Source organism: Coturnix japonica, chromosome 2, assembly GCF_001577835.2.
Source record: "Coturnix japonica isolate 7356 chromosome 2, Coturnix japonica 2.1, whole genome shotgun sequence".
NCBI lineage: Eukaryota > Metazoa > Chordata > Aves > Galliformes > Phasianidae > Coturnix > Coturnix japonica.
In genome coordinates, this window is record NC_029517.1 from 40,030,862 (window position 1) to 40,045,436 (window position 14,575).

The following is a 14,575-nucleotide window of genomic DNA, read 5'->3' on the forward strand; positions in this document are numbered from 1 at the left end:
TGAGGATGTAAGAGATTCTCTCTTGGACCAAGTTATAGTAAAAGGACAAAGTAAAATCTGGAAATTATTTTTCAAGATTGTCTAAAACTAGCAATAGTGAGAGATTTCCCACACACCACACATGAAATCAGCTAGCCTGTTGGAAGACCTTCTCCTAAAAGTTAAGAATTGCAGGCCATTTCTGTACTGTGATGCTTAACGATAAGCCTGCAGAACCACACAATATCAAGGATGCCTATCAGAAAGACAGACACCATTTACCAGCACCCCACAAGTATAAAAACACAAATATGTATATATATAAACAGGCCTATTGAAGAAGGGGTTGGTATTTCAGAAAAAGAAAATGATGCCTATATGTTTGAATTTGTCCCATGAGCTTGACGAGAGTGTTGAATGGGAAGGAGAGGGGGAGGAAAGTAACAAAAATACCAACCACAACCACAAGTCAACCTATAGGAACAGAGGCTTTGATTCCTTAAGCATATTGCCAGCTTTGCCTAAGCTAGTAGAAGTACCCACCAGAACATTATGGTGTTACCCTTTTAAATACACTGATCATGTAAAGACCATTACCAGTAATCACATTCATTTGTTTTCCCTTAGCAGTGACAGCATCAAACAAAATAAATGGGAAAAATTCACTATATTTGTGTATGTATTTATAAAACAATTAACAATTTGAGGTTCAGAGACGTAAAACTTACATGACATCAGAGATCAATGAAAAAACTAACAAAAAACCAACAACCCTCGTACCAGAAACCTTAATTTCTGGACTACAAAGAAAGAAGGTAATGGCAGCACCTGAATTCCAATAGCCATCCCACTTACAGAGCAGAAACCATTTTGTAGTGCCGTGTGCAGTGAAAAACATCAAATGATTTAGCAGCCTGCTCTACATTTTCCAGTTTGATGGATCATAAAGTCTGTTTCTATTGAGAACACACAAATCATTTAATCAATCATGTTACTCTCACACCAATTATTTACTCACATGATTACAGACTCAAAGGATTGAATTTGATCTGCCCTTAATTATGCTAATTAGGCTTGATTCTTTCTTCATCAAAGCTCCTGCTTCTGGAAACAGACACATTCATCTTGACAATTGGCACACAAAAATAGGGAGTATCCTCATCCAAAGCAGAGACTTGGGACACCTCTAAATTTTAAGTGCACTAATCAGGATACAGAAAGCATTTTTTTCAGTTTTGCCTTCTCTCATTGGGGATCCCTCAATCTTGGCCACCTTGATCTTAGTTAAGCATTTGTTCTGAACTCTATTTGATGCCCAGAAACAAACAAACACACACACACACAAAAAAACCCAACCCAAAACAGCCATATGTAAGGTACCTTCCATAGTGTCTAAGAATATTGCCATACAATCAGCAACGTTTTAACTGTACCCAAACAGCCCTGCCCCACTGCCCATCTTGGATGTAATTCACAAAGGAACACTACCAATGGTAGAAGATTCAGCTGGCTCAGATAAGAGAAATGAGAGTGGAGCAAAGCCAGCAGAAAATGCATCGTTAATTCAGCAAGTCCACCTCACTTACCTGACGGTTAAAGCACACAAAGAATTTACAAAGTAATGGGTGAAGAACTCAAAAGCCCAAACTCATCTAGGACTACTGATATGGATCCAAGGCCAGAGGATAGTTAACATATGTAATTAGGGGTAGGACACAGTACATGCTGGCTACCATGCTAGAAAATGTGGAGTTGTTGTGTTGTTGGCCTTTTTTTGCGGGGAGAGAAGGGGAGGGAGAAGTCGGACTTGGGCAAATCAAACCACAGAACTACATACAGTTAAAGGCACCACCGGAGCTTTTGAGTCTAAACCTCTGCTTAAAGCACCCCGTTGAAGCAGGTTGCTCAAAGACACCTAAAGGGATTGTGCGAGTTCTGTATCCCATACTACAACACCAGACAAATCTTAGGATTATGGTTACTTCTTCAATGATTTTTAATGAGAGTTTAAATGATGACAATGCCGTGGATCCTGGTCACACTGACCTGTTTATGCCAACTGCTAGTGTTACAGCTACTACAGAAGAATAAAAAGTACTAGAGGCCCCAGATCAGCTGTAAGTCATTGTGAAGCTTCTCTGTGAAACGTTCTTGGGATAGCTGGAAAGATACAGACAGATCTGCTCACACAGGACACTACAGTGATTATTTTTCTATTTCTCTTTCTTTGAAGTGCAATATGGAAATAGCATCAATCACATTCACTACTTCTGCAAAGCACAGGTCTGCACACCTTTTACCACTTCAGTGGTTTCCTTCTCCTGTATGCCACAGCTAGCTTTAAAATCTTACTACAGCCTTTTATATATTCATATTTATTATCTATAAACATATTGTTGTTCTGGGACAAGGTAAGGAAAGCCACCTGGAAACATTTATGAATATTGTTTATACTTGAGTTTTGTTAGACTGCCTAGCACTGAACATAAAATTTAAAGAAGGTTGTGTAAGCACAAACACTAAAAATATTAGTGTCTAGCAATTGAAAGCAATTTCTTTAAGATGAAATTTCTTTAAGATGAAAACTCCTTTCCCATAAAAGAATATAATGCTAAAGAAATGGTGAGGACTCGTTCAAGGCCAGAATGGATGTGGTTGGCTACCCTGTGCATAGCAGGGGGGTTGAATATGGATGATTATTGTGGTCCTTTTCAACCCAGGCCATTCTAAGATTCTAAGATCTGCTAGCCCAAAGTGAGGTGGTAGTGCCTTTCTGAATTGCTGCCACGCACTGCAGCACAAAGAAGCCTTAAGCTTCTTGGCTACAGTAAACATGTTCACATTCTATCATCAGTTACAATTATATTTAAAAGCCAAATCTTGCTCCACTAATGTTAACAGCCAAATGCCTACACAAAGGAAAATTTCTTGACCTTTTTATTACTTACTCACATGCAAAAACACCACTTGTCATCTAAGATGATAAGGGAAAAATAACATACAAGGGATTCTCATTATTAACCACATACAGAAATGGTTTTTATACCATGCATTTTGCTTGTAACAGCTTTGTTGCTAGGAGTTAAGCAGCTACACTTCCAGAAATATAACTGCTAAGAATTCATTCTGTACACGTTATCATTCAAGTTTTAATAGTTGTGGAGGAAGATTGATCATAAAGATTAATAATCTGACTTAATGACCAAATGCTTACAGAAGTACAGATATATAGACCACTTCCCCTGAAATGAGTGATAGAAAGATTATTGATAAAAAATATCTGCTTTTGAAAACCCATTCCACTGGTTAAGATTGTGCTCCCTGTTAAAAGTTTTTCAAGCGAGTTACATTTAGACATTTATTTCCAAGAGTACACATCCTGATCTGCAAGCTTCTCCCTTGCAAGCGTATGTTACTTTTCAGTCAACAATCTAGATGATGTTGGTAGTTTCAGGCATCTTTAACTAAAAGTGCTTAAGCAAGTTACATGGAAGAAACATTTCCAGAGAAGAGCCATAATATATTCCTTGAAAATCAGAAGTTAGCATACCTATTTCCTTTTACAGTGTCTTTTATGAACAGGAATACAGCTATTCATTTGTTTTAATGTCCGAAAGAGAATAAATATAAAACCTTACTGAATGCTGGCATGAAATTCTACCAAACTGGTAAGAAATGTTGGTTTGGAAGAAGTGTTGTACCACACTGATGCCTTCCAAGAGGATCACTGTCTGCCAGAACAGCAATGCATTTGGAGCATTTCTTGTTTGAGCACAGGTTTAATTATTTACAAAAAAAGTAAAACAAATTTCTGGTGAAGATGTGGACTTGCTGGTATCATGCACTGCTAGAAATTTTTATTTAATAATAAAATACCATTTATGAGTATGGTAACTTTCAAACTTACAAATAATTTGCATTAAGGGCGCTTCCTTTTAAATCCAAATTGTCGCACCTTTCATGCTATTGCTGATCTTTAAAGTACAGAATATTGCAAAAATAAAAACTCTTTTGACAACAGAAGCTGAAGTCTGTGAGATGCTGAGATGTTAATACATGGGGAATTTTAATAGGATGAGCAGAGAATGGGCTACTGTGCTTTAAAAAGAGGATACCACTGAGCTTCCAATCACAAGCACCATTAGCTTCAGTTTTTTAACTTATCAGCAGAAAAACACCATTTCACCAACTAGACAGAATTTCTTTTTTTTAGGCAACAGCTTAGATTCAGATAGCTGCATAGGAAAGCCATATAACACTTATGATGTGTGAAAGGTTCCTCCCCAGCAGCAGATAAGAGCCACTCAGAAAAGCAATATAGCACAGAAAATAATATTGATGTCAACTTTAGTTTCAGCTACTTAACAAAACAGGGCTAGCAGTCTAAAATACAAACACACATAAGCTACAAATTTGACAGAAGAGCATCTCCAATTCTATCAACCAGCTCAATGTAACAGCACACCAATATCCAAAAATATTTTGTATATAATAAACTGATATCTCAGATGATCACAGGTTTGAAACCGTGAAATAGAAAATATCAGAAGCGGAATACTAAGGTTACAGTAGAGAAAAGGTAGTAAGAAAGTATAATATATTCTACACCATCCTCTTCTGCTATAATCCCATCGATTTCATCAACAGTAGTATTTTCTATTTATATCTTGCATCAGTCCATCTTTTGGTGTCATCTTCATCACTGTACAATTTGCTTCCATGTTTAATCTTGTTACTAAGGGGAGCTTGCACCATTTCAATTACACACATTGTGTTGCCAAATTTCCTTGTGCTTTTCAATCCCATACTGTTCTGAATACACTCATGCTTACTGTTAAATCCACCTTCCTTCCTGTGGATATGAAAACTTACACCAACACACAACACTACACCTTCAATGACCACATCAGATATTACAACAAGACAAATGCTCACCCATACTGCAGTCATACCTTTATACTCCTTTGTAGAAATAATCAACATAACAGCCAGTGCTACGATGACAAAAAAAGTTATACTTGTGAACTTGATAGTGAAAAGCTATACATTATTTATTAAGAGTGTACCTACAAAGTGCACTGAGCAAAAAGTATAATTTAAAATGTCTAGTTTAAGGTCTTATAAAATTCTAGCTACAATAAAAGAAAGCTCAACATCACTGTTCCAACCCATTATATGAAACAAACAGAAGTATAAACCTAAGAAAAAAATAACTGTGGACTAATACTGAAAAGCAAATGCTACGCAGCTCCTTTCACTCACACAGACATGAAAATGACTTCACAAACCTACGATCGTAAGTTTGGTAACTCATTCTGGTCACAAAGAACAGGCTGGATAAGTAAGATTTTTTCAAAATCTAGTAGGGTCTCTGGAAATCACCTATTCAAAACATCTTCACATGCACTCCTCCCCCCTCCCCCCCCAAAATACATAAATATACACGTAGTTCTTTGGCAGTTAAACTTCCAAGTACCAACACTCAGCAAAGTTTCATGTTTCACTGTGTTTCTCCTGTTGTTACCTACAAGCAGTACTTATCACAAGGATAAATCTATTTACGAAACACTGTGTTGTTTTTGTTGTGAATGCCTGTCAGAAAAGCTTCTCAGATTCGTACATGTATGTATACAAATATCATATATGTCATTGCCAAAGAGGTTATGTTAATTTAAAAAAGGGGTCAGCAAGTGACAGACTTAAGATGACATGTAATGAAAAAAATCACTGCAAAGGAAATGAGAAAATTAAAATATTCAAATATTTAAAACTAAAAATGGAAATTCAAATTTGATTCAGAACCACATTTACCCTGAATATGACTGAACTTCAAGAATGATGCAATAGGAAGCATGCAATTCACATGCACTGCATACAACGTTCATATTTTGTATTCATCAGGAGCAGCTCTATGTTAGAGAACACTTACCTGACAAGTTCATGAGCAAACAGGCTTGAAAAAATAAACAAGAGAGTCTAGAAATTATCAGTGAGTAAGCTACTGGATAGCACAAGACCCAGCTTCCAAACTGTCCCACAGACTTTTTGTTAACACATCTGTTTTGCCACATTGCAGAAGTGCAAAACCATCACCAATTTTTCCTGATCATTTATCATAAGTAGCAAATTCTATTTTTTGATGGAAATCCAGCATATTACCATGAAAACTGTATCACTGACACTCTAAATTCTAAAAAAGAACAGCATTAGTTTGCCTTACCACAACCGAACTCTGGTTTGATTCTGCTAAATAAAACACAAGTTGCTCATCACTATTTGTTGTTTGAGTTGAGCAAATATGGATTTAAGAATCAGGGTAATTAATCCAATTTTTCAGAATTTGATTTGGATAGAAAACAAAAAAATGGAATTTTTACCTTATGAAAGAAAGGTTTTATACAAGTAGCCAGTGAAAATCACACACATGCCTAAATTTAGAAGATTCTTCAAATTAATAGATGGTTCACTATCAACAGCTTACAAATATGCCTTATTCGGCTTACTATTTTGACATAATTGGAGATATTATATAAATATCTATTAGTATATTTATACATAAAAATTGTTCTTACCAAGATGACTTGGAAAAGAGCTGGAAAAAGATGGTTTTCTTCCACAAGGCTGTAAAAACATATTTTAAGATTTATTTTAAAAGAGAGGAAGTGAATTCTTTTTTAATGCACTTAACACATACAAGGACCAGAATAGTAGAATACGTGTTGCCAAAATCTATGACCCCAAACCTCAGTCTCTGATTAGCTTCCAACAAAGATGAGCTCCCTTTCAGCTATTAAACAGAAACAGCAACATAATGCTACTTTAGAAATTACTTCTAGATCTGCTTCATTGATGCAATTCAAGTGAGTGGTACAGTAAGTAAATTAGTATTTTTAAAAGGCAAAAAAATGATCAAAATTCAGAAATACAATACTGTACAGACTATGAAACAGTCACTGTGCATCATCAACTAATTTGAATTGAGAGATTCACAGCATACAATGGGAAACGATAAACACACTGTGCATTGTTTTTTGAGGCATGCTACATTAACTAACTTCTTAGGTTTGACATATGTTAAAATATGACACACTTGCAACCACTTCCCTTCAAAGAATTGAGGAGAGGTAACCCAAAAGAATTCATTTATATTTTCCTGAATTTAAAAACCTATTCAAAAGAAAAGAACACACTCAAAAAATGCATGTTCCCAAAGCTTTATGTCTATGAATAAAGCACACGTGTATCTCTGTCACAAACATCACAATGACAACAGAATTATAGGTAGGTCACTCTGAAAGTAACTTGTCCTATTTATCTTCATGGAAATTACAACAGATACAAGGAGTACAGTAACGTTATTTGACAGAGCAAATTCTCAGCTACAAAACACTACTTTTCAGCAGTCACCACCATTAACTATGCATTTATGTCAGCAATGAACAAAAGCCTGCATGCTTCACTCATAAAAGTATGCATGCACCACTGCAGGTGATCCAGAGTGGCTTTTACCACTGCTAAAACGCACCACCTACTGCCTCACTGTGAGCAGGGATTGTGTGGAAAGTAAACCAGTTCACTGAGTTCACCGTTCTGTGCCCTTCCAAACAAGGCAGAACTTCTGAGATTCTGCCTAAGTGTTAGGGAAAAAAAATAAAAAAAAAAAACCAACAAAAATTGCTGGTTCTCAATAAAACTACTAGAAGAGCCAACTTTAAATTGTGAATATTTAAATAGGAAATGAATTTCTGAAAGTTTATAAGTAAGTGACAACAACTTCATTCCAGTAGTTGTTGAAACCACCATTCTTTAGGCCAGAGTTCTAGGTAATAACCAACATTAGACTCAAATGGCACTGATGCCAAAGCAGGTTTAAAAAACCTAACATTTGACTGCTAAGGAAAAAGGAAATAGATTCCACCCCTTCAAATATACCAAAGTAAGAGAACATAGGAAAAAGAATATTCATCTAAGACCATGGATGATATCCACTGGTACATTAAAAAAGCTGGTCTAAAGATCTTGTCCAGTTCAGAATTTGTTTGTTATAAAACGACTATCAATAAATTAAGCAAATCATCCTCATTGCTATCAACTAAAAAAACAAAGAAAGAAAAGAAGGTGGGGGGGGGAGCATGGCTGTCCCTAAATGTTAAAAAGTCTTCCTGACAAAATAGCCTCTCGGCTCCATTGGAAGCTTAAATAAATTACAGCAGCATTCAGATAGATTTATTTATTCTTTTTTGGTGAATCCCACAGAATGAAAACCCACCACTGAAATGGAAAGTTTCAAAGTCATCTCACTGCTACACTTCCATGTCATGCCCTTCAGCAGTTGTCCAAAGGAAAGAATGAGCTCGCCATTGATTTTTAAGAAATATTATACAAATTCACAACTCACAATAGTGTCTACCATAGAATACAACAGGGAGAAGATCTATCAACTTATCTTTAGGGGTCCCAATTATTTCAGAGTCAATTTTCTGGAACAACATTATTCCTCACTTCCAGTTCCTAACCTTTCTTCGTAATTGTAGTTTACATTTCAAATGACCCAGGGGGCAAGAGAAATAAGGATGAAAAGAGAGAGCAGGTAGAAAATTGTCTTGGATGTCAAATAATTGGATTTTTTAAGTAGTAAACAAAATAATTTGTAGAAGACAGAAACTGGAAATAAACACAACAATGGAGATCTCATTTTAAAAATCAATCAATCAATGTATCACCATAATACAATGGTATTTTAAAGATCTTTCAAAAGTATATGATTAGTACTAAAAACAGGAAAGGCTGACTGAGCCCTTTAAAAAAAAAATAATTGTTTTTTACACATTTATGTGCCTCAATACTGACTAAGATTTCAGTCCAAAATATATACAATTCCTTAAACCTAAAAGTGCACAAAATAATTTTAATTGATTTGATGTAGGAAAAGAACCTCTTCAGAGAACTCCGCAAAACCTTTTAGTCCTATTTGAAAAACACAGTAGTACATTAAGCAACTGTTCTCTTGCTTCTGACCTTCTGTAGGCCTCCATATCAGTAGAGGTATTTGTTCAAATAAGGACAGCAAGACTGAATTATTATATAGTATAAATAAACTCAGTAGAAAACTAAGTTTTTACATAGAAATGCAATATTTAATATTGCAATATATAACAAATTTATTACAATTTAGGAATAAAAACAAGAACGAAGATGAGAAAATACTTAATCTGTAAGCTCTAAATGTAAACACATCCCTTCCCTAAAATACTGGGCAATGTTTTCAATGCATTAATTAAGAAAGGTAAAGTAGGTTTATGTCTTCAGTGTAATTCTTTCGAGACTCCTTTCATCTTACATCTCCTGTAGATTATGACACAGCAAAAAGCAAGGAAGCAGCAAAAGGACATTATACAGAGTTGTTTGGATTTGTTTTAAAATATGGTCTACAGTATTTTAAGACTTTAACATATTTCCCATACACACACACACACACAACTCTTACTGAATTTGAAACAACAACAATAAGATTGACTGGGAGAAAATGGAAGAGAGTGGGCAAGATGAAAGCAAAGGTCCCACTTCACACAGCAGAGATCACTTCTTGAGACAGTTGAACAACATTGATTTCAAGCATTTTCAATTCCTATGAAATGCCATTCCAGTACAAAACATCGAAGTAGGCTGATTTAGCAAAAGGGGTCAGGATATCAGTTTAAGGATTAATAAATTAGTTTACAAAAAGGAATCAATGAGTGCTAGTCCTAAAACTTTCCATGTTAACTTCACTTGGTGTGCGAACAGACTTTTTTTCCCCTCAACAATCCCACTTCACAGAAGCACAGGTGTCATAATAGGCTGCTTTTATCTTTGTACCCATCAGATGCAAGGACTTCTTCCTCAGATTTCTCATATATTGTTTTGGATTAGAGTGCACCAAGGTGGAAAGTTGCTCATTATGGTCTAGCAAGCAACAGAAATTTGCCAAACGGGAAAAACAGCTAAAGGTAAATCAATAGACGCTGTGATAAAACTGAAGGAGAAATAAAACGGAGAAAGAAGGTGGCTGTACAATCATCTCAGATGCAACTGCAGATGCCCAGAGAGACATCAGTACATATTTTCAAAAACCTCATTAATAATGAATATGTACATCAGTGTATTGCATATGTATGTTTTAACTGCTTAAATGTAGAACTTGAACTCTGAGTGTGTGAGTCCAATTTGTTAAGTTGCAAAGTAAGTATCATGAGGAATAATGGAACGGCGTGCTCTAACACCACATGGAGTTACAGAGCTTTCTTCCCAGATTTTGGATGACAACACAAACAATGTCACAAACTCTGAAAAATGGCTGAAGTTCAAAGGAGAGAAATACAAGAGATGGCTGGCTACATTTCCAAAAAGAAAGAACTCTTTCTTCACAAAAGCACTAGTCCTCATGCATTCCATAACATCATATTGAGAACCATTAAGGAATATGTGTAGAGGAAGAGTCACTAAAGTGAACTTAAGCTATCCATTCAAAGTCAGGAGTGAAATCTGAATTGAAAAAGAGTATAAACAATTCGGCTTCTCAGTTCTGTAGAGCCTGCAGTTCTTGCATGTGTGATTACTTTTAACTGTTCTTTCTGAGAAGTTTCTACGATAGAGAGTCTAGGAAATACTTTGGAACTTACTAAAAATCCAAACCCATTTTCTGTTGCTCAGAGAAAAGGAACACATGTAAATCTATCTGGAGCTGGAAAAAGATCTGGGTAAATACAAAGCTTAAAATATACACATATATATATATTTAATTAATACTAGCTACATGGCTTTAAAACAATCTGTAAGCACCCGACAAAATCTTAAGCAGGTAGTGCAACATCACTTAACATTATGTTAACATGGTTATCTTCCAGTTCTCCGAAGACTTCCTCCACTTTAAATAAAAAAATAAATAAATAACATCTATCACTTAAAATACATCATTTGTCTTTAAAAACGGTAGCAATGAAAAAGAAAAATGTTGAGAAGACATTTGGGAAGAGTAGCACTTCTATAATGGATCTGCATGGGGACACCCCACTTCCTCTTTCTAAAAAGAGTATTTTCAGTGTTTTGTTTTAATGGGTACCAAATGTCTTCCTTAGAATTGCAGGGAAGACCCAGGTTCCAACCTTTTCTTTAGGCTCAGCCTCTTTTCTTCAGAGAAATTTAGCTATCCAGTAGCCTGCGTTCTCCCCACAGTGGGTTACATTTCAACCTCTCTTTGAGATTCTGCTCTACTGAAATGAAAAGGAATTAGAGATCTGCAAGGCCACACAGAAGAAGAATGACTTTGTCAACTGATTTTTTAGTTCATCTGAGAAAACTACATAAATTTCACCAGAGATTCCAGTTGTAATTTAAAGAAATACAAAAAAGCTTTAAGTATGTAATTTCTGCTATATTATAATATATTTATAAGCACTGAAATCCATTCTTGTAAACCTGGACCTTGCTGTAAGTGTACACAATTCATATTTTCCCAATGGAGAAAAAATAAACAAGGCTATTTACATCCATTCCTATAATAAATAAGCTTGGATGTGTTCAAACAACAATATTTTTCTTCGTAAGGAACACAGTGTGATTTGCCTTAAATTGAGATGTCAGTGGGAGAAGTTATAGAATAGCTTAACAAAATTTACAGAGACATTGTAAGAATCAGAAAGCATTCAGTCAAGCGTTGAGAAAGAACTAAAGAAAACAGATGAACTGCGATAACATATAGGTAGTTATGTGCCTCCTTACCTAAAAAACTCTGCTCCCATAGGAAAGATTTAAAAAGGTAGAAAACATGACATTGAATGAAATGGTTTTAAGTTAAAAGAGGGAAGATTTAGGTTGGATGTTAGGTGGAAGTTCTTCACTAGGAGAGTGGTTAGGCCCTGGAACAGGCTGCCCAGGGAGGTTGTGGATGCCCCGTCCTTGGAGGTGTCCAAGACCAGGTTGGACGGGGCCCTGGGCAACCTGATCTAGTAAATGTGTATGTTTGGTGGCCTTTTTAGGCAGGGGGGTTGGAACTACATGATCCTTGAGGTCCCTTCCAACCCGGGTCATTCTGTGATTCTGTGATTCTGTAATACAGTCTTCTGAGAAAATTCATATGTGAGGAAAGCCCTGGGTTCTACAGACGTTCTAAGCTGAACAAATGAGTAGAAACTATTTTAAAGAACAACAGTAGTAGGCAAGCACAAAGCAACAGACAAGACATCCATTTTAATGCAACAAAGCATAAAATCCACAACAGATCTTCTAAGAAATCAGTCAGCATGTGGGCAAAGGAAAGCCAGTAAATGCAGAATCTTGGACTTTCAAAATGTATTTTATGAAACCCCCTACCAAAGGCTCTTAAAATATAGACAGGACTGTTCAGATTGCAAAAGGTACTGCTAAAGTCAAAAGCATACTAGATGTTTATGAAGTAGAGTGACCACCCTTTCCAGTGCATCCAGTTAAGCGGCAAGCTCCAGATTAAACAAACCCAAAGGAGAGCCCTAAAGAAAACAAATATTTCAGTGCTGCTGGTTATGCTATGGAACATCTATGAATGTTGATATTATTTGTCAAGTATCCTTCTGGAGCCATGAAAATGAAACGACAGTAACTACCATCTACAGAACATGTCTTTCCCAGGACTTCTGAAACGACAACTCACAGGTGGCTGAAAAAGTTTGCGGAGAACACTGACACATGACTGCCTTTTTCCTTGCCTTCTCTGTTTTAGATTTGCCTCATGCTGAATAGTGTGTTTGAAGTAGAACTGTGTTTGCAGAAGCCTAGAGCTCCAATTCTACTATGCTAACCAGCCAACCCCTCCTCATTATTCACTTATTTTTTTAATTCCTATTTATATGCCAAACATTCCCTATTGAAATAAAAAACAACTGAAAATGAATGGCATTTTCTCTCATTTAAAGCTTTACATTAAAAGAGCAAATATGTGAGCATTAGAGTATGACATCTTTGAACAACTGACTTAACAACAGTAATATCAAAGAGTCACTTCACACTTTTAAAACAGAGAGTCAGCAATTGATCAGCAATACATAAAGAGGAAACAAAATTACAGGTATAAGGTTAATAGCTTTACTGAAGGGAAACTCTAATAAAATGCAACACAGGAGCTGTGTTTTACATTAAAGATGGTGATTAATATTGCAGTCAGTACATGACTAGACTATGAGAACTCACTTGCAATAATGAACTCTGACCACTGGCTTTGATATGAATTACAGTGATGTGTGAGTTGACAATAGAGTTATTAGCTGATGCTTATTTCCAGAGTCTATTTCTGAGTATGTCTTCCTGCCTCAAGTTACTCAGTAAAGCAGCACATATGCAAATTTTATAACAAAGTATAGAAATCACAAATATCATATGAATTATTTGCTGTTTTCTATCTGTATCACTTACGTAACAAGAAAACAAGGTTTTCCATAGCCCTGTTTTCATAGACGTGAAACTAATGCAATAGAAATCTTGTCCAAAATCCACATAGATATTGCCTAACGTTCTACTAAAAACGTATCTCTCAATCCATCTACACGTCCCCTTAACATCAGCATTTTCTTTTAAAAATCAACCATTTCAAAATAGCTAAAAGCAAATACTGCGATTACCATACCGGCCTTGAAAGCCACAATATTTTTTACCATACAGTACTGAAAACACAAGGAGATTGGTTTTTAGAAGAGCTGTGACAATACTATCAACAACTCTTAAGGCCAGACTATTAGCTTTGATTCAAGCATAAAATAGGCCATCAGGGGACAAATTCCATTTAAAACTCATCCTTCTGCTATGCGGCATTTTCTTATTAAATGAATGCTAAGTGAGGATATATCAAACAACTGTTGTTGCATGGTATAAAAGGGAAAAGGCATACAAGGGGAACACTAGACTCATAAACGAGTATAAATAACTCTTGAGAAGAAAATGAACAACAAAATACCTATCTCCCACAAAACAGGGTTTTGTACCTTTGGACATTCGTATATTCAAATACTAAAGGGCCCTACTGAAACACATTAAAGACTGTGGTGGCTTTTTGTTGTTATTTTAGTTGGGCTTTGTTTGATTTTACAGCTACCACCTCACATATGCTGGAACTTACACTTGTGAAAGACATAATTCTGCAGAACATTAGTGGAACATAACTAGAACTCCCCATTGCTAAATTGAAAAGCAATAGAGTGGAATGGCATCTGTACTAAACAATGTTAAAAATGACCCTAAAAGTGGAGCAATGACAAAGATTACAAAGTAATTTTTTTTGTATACTTACAAACGTTAGATACTTAAGATATTCAAGATATACTTAGTATGTAACAGTATTTTATCATAAGCTTATAAGACATTAAAGCATAATATTTAAATATCTATGCTGTTGTCATACTGAAGAGTTCAAAAATGCATGAAAGATTATTTAAAGCTTTTCCACTGGAATTGTTACAGGTTTGTTGATTTAAAGTGTCAGCTATGAACAAACGAGACTAACACAGGAGTGCATCTGCCTTTTCAAATGCTAAAATATGAATTCCTCAAATGTTCATGTCTCTATTGGGAAATGCATAGGAAGAAACTG

At 35.7% G+C, this 14,575-nt stretch overlaps 1 protein-coding gene across 3 annotated transcripts in view; it reads right to left on the bottom strand.

Annotated features, from left to right (window-relative positions):
• The window catches only part of ULK4 (unc-51 like kinase 4), a 191,263-nt gene that overhangs the window by 99,970 nt on the left and 76,718 nt on the right, over window positions 1–14,575 (bottom strand). For all 3 annotated transcript variants that reach the window (XR_001553160.2, XM_015854094.2, XM_015854095.2), the window contains one exon: window positions 6,552–6,600. Coding sequence is in view for 2 of the 3 variants with exons in the window: in XM_015854094.2 (XP_015709580.1) it covers window positions 6,552–6,600 (49 nt within the window). In the remaining variant the exon portion in view is untranslated. The remainder of the gene's footprint in view (window positions 1–6,551; window positions 6,601–14,575) is intronic.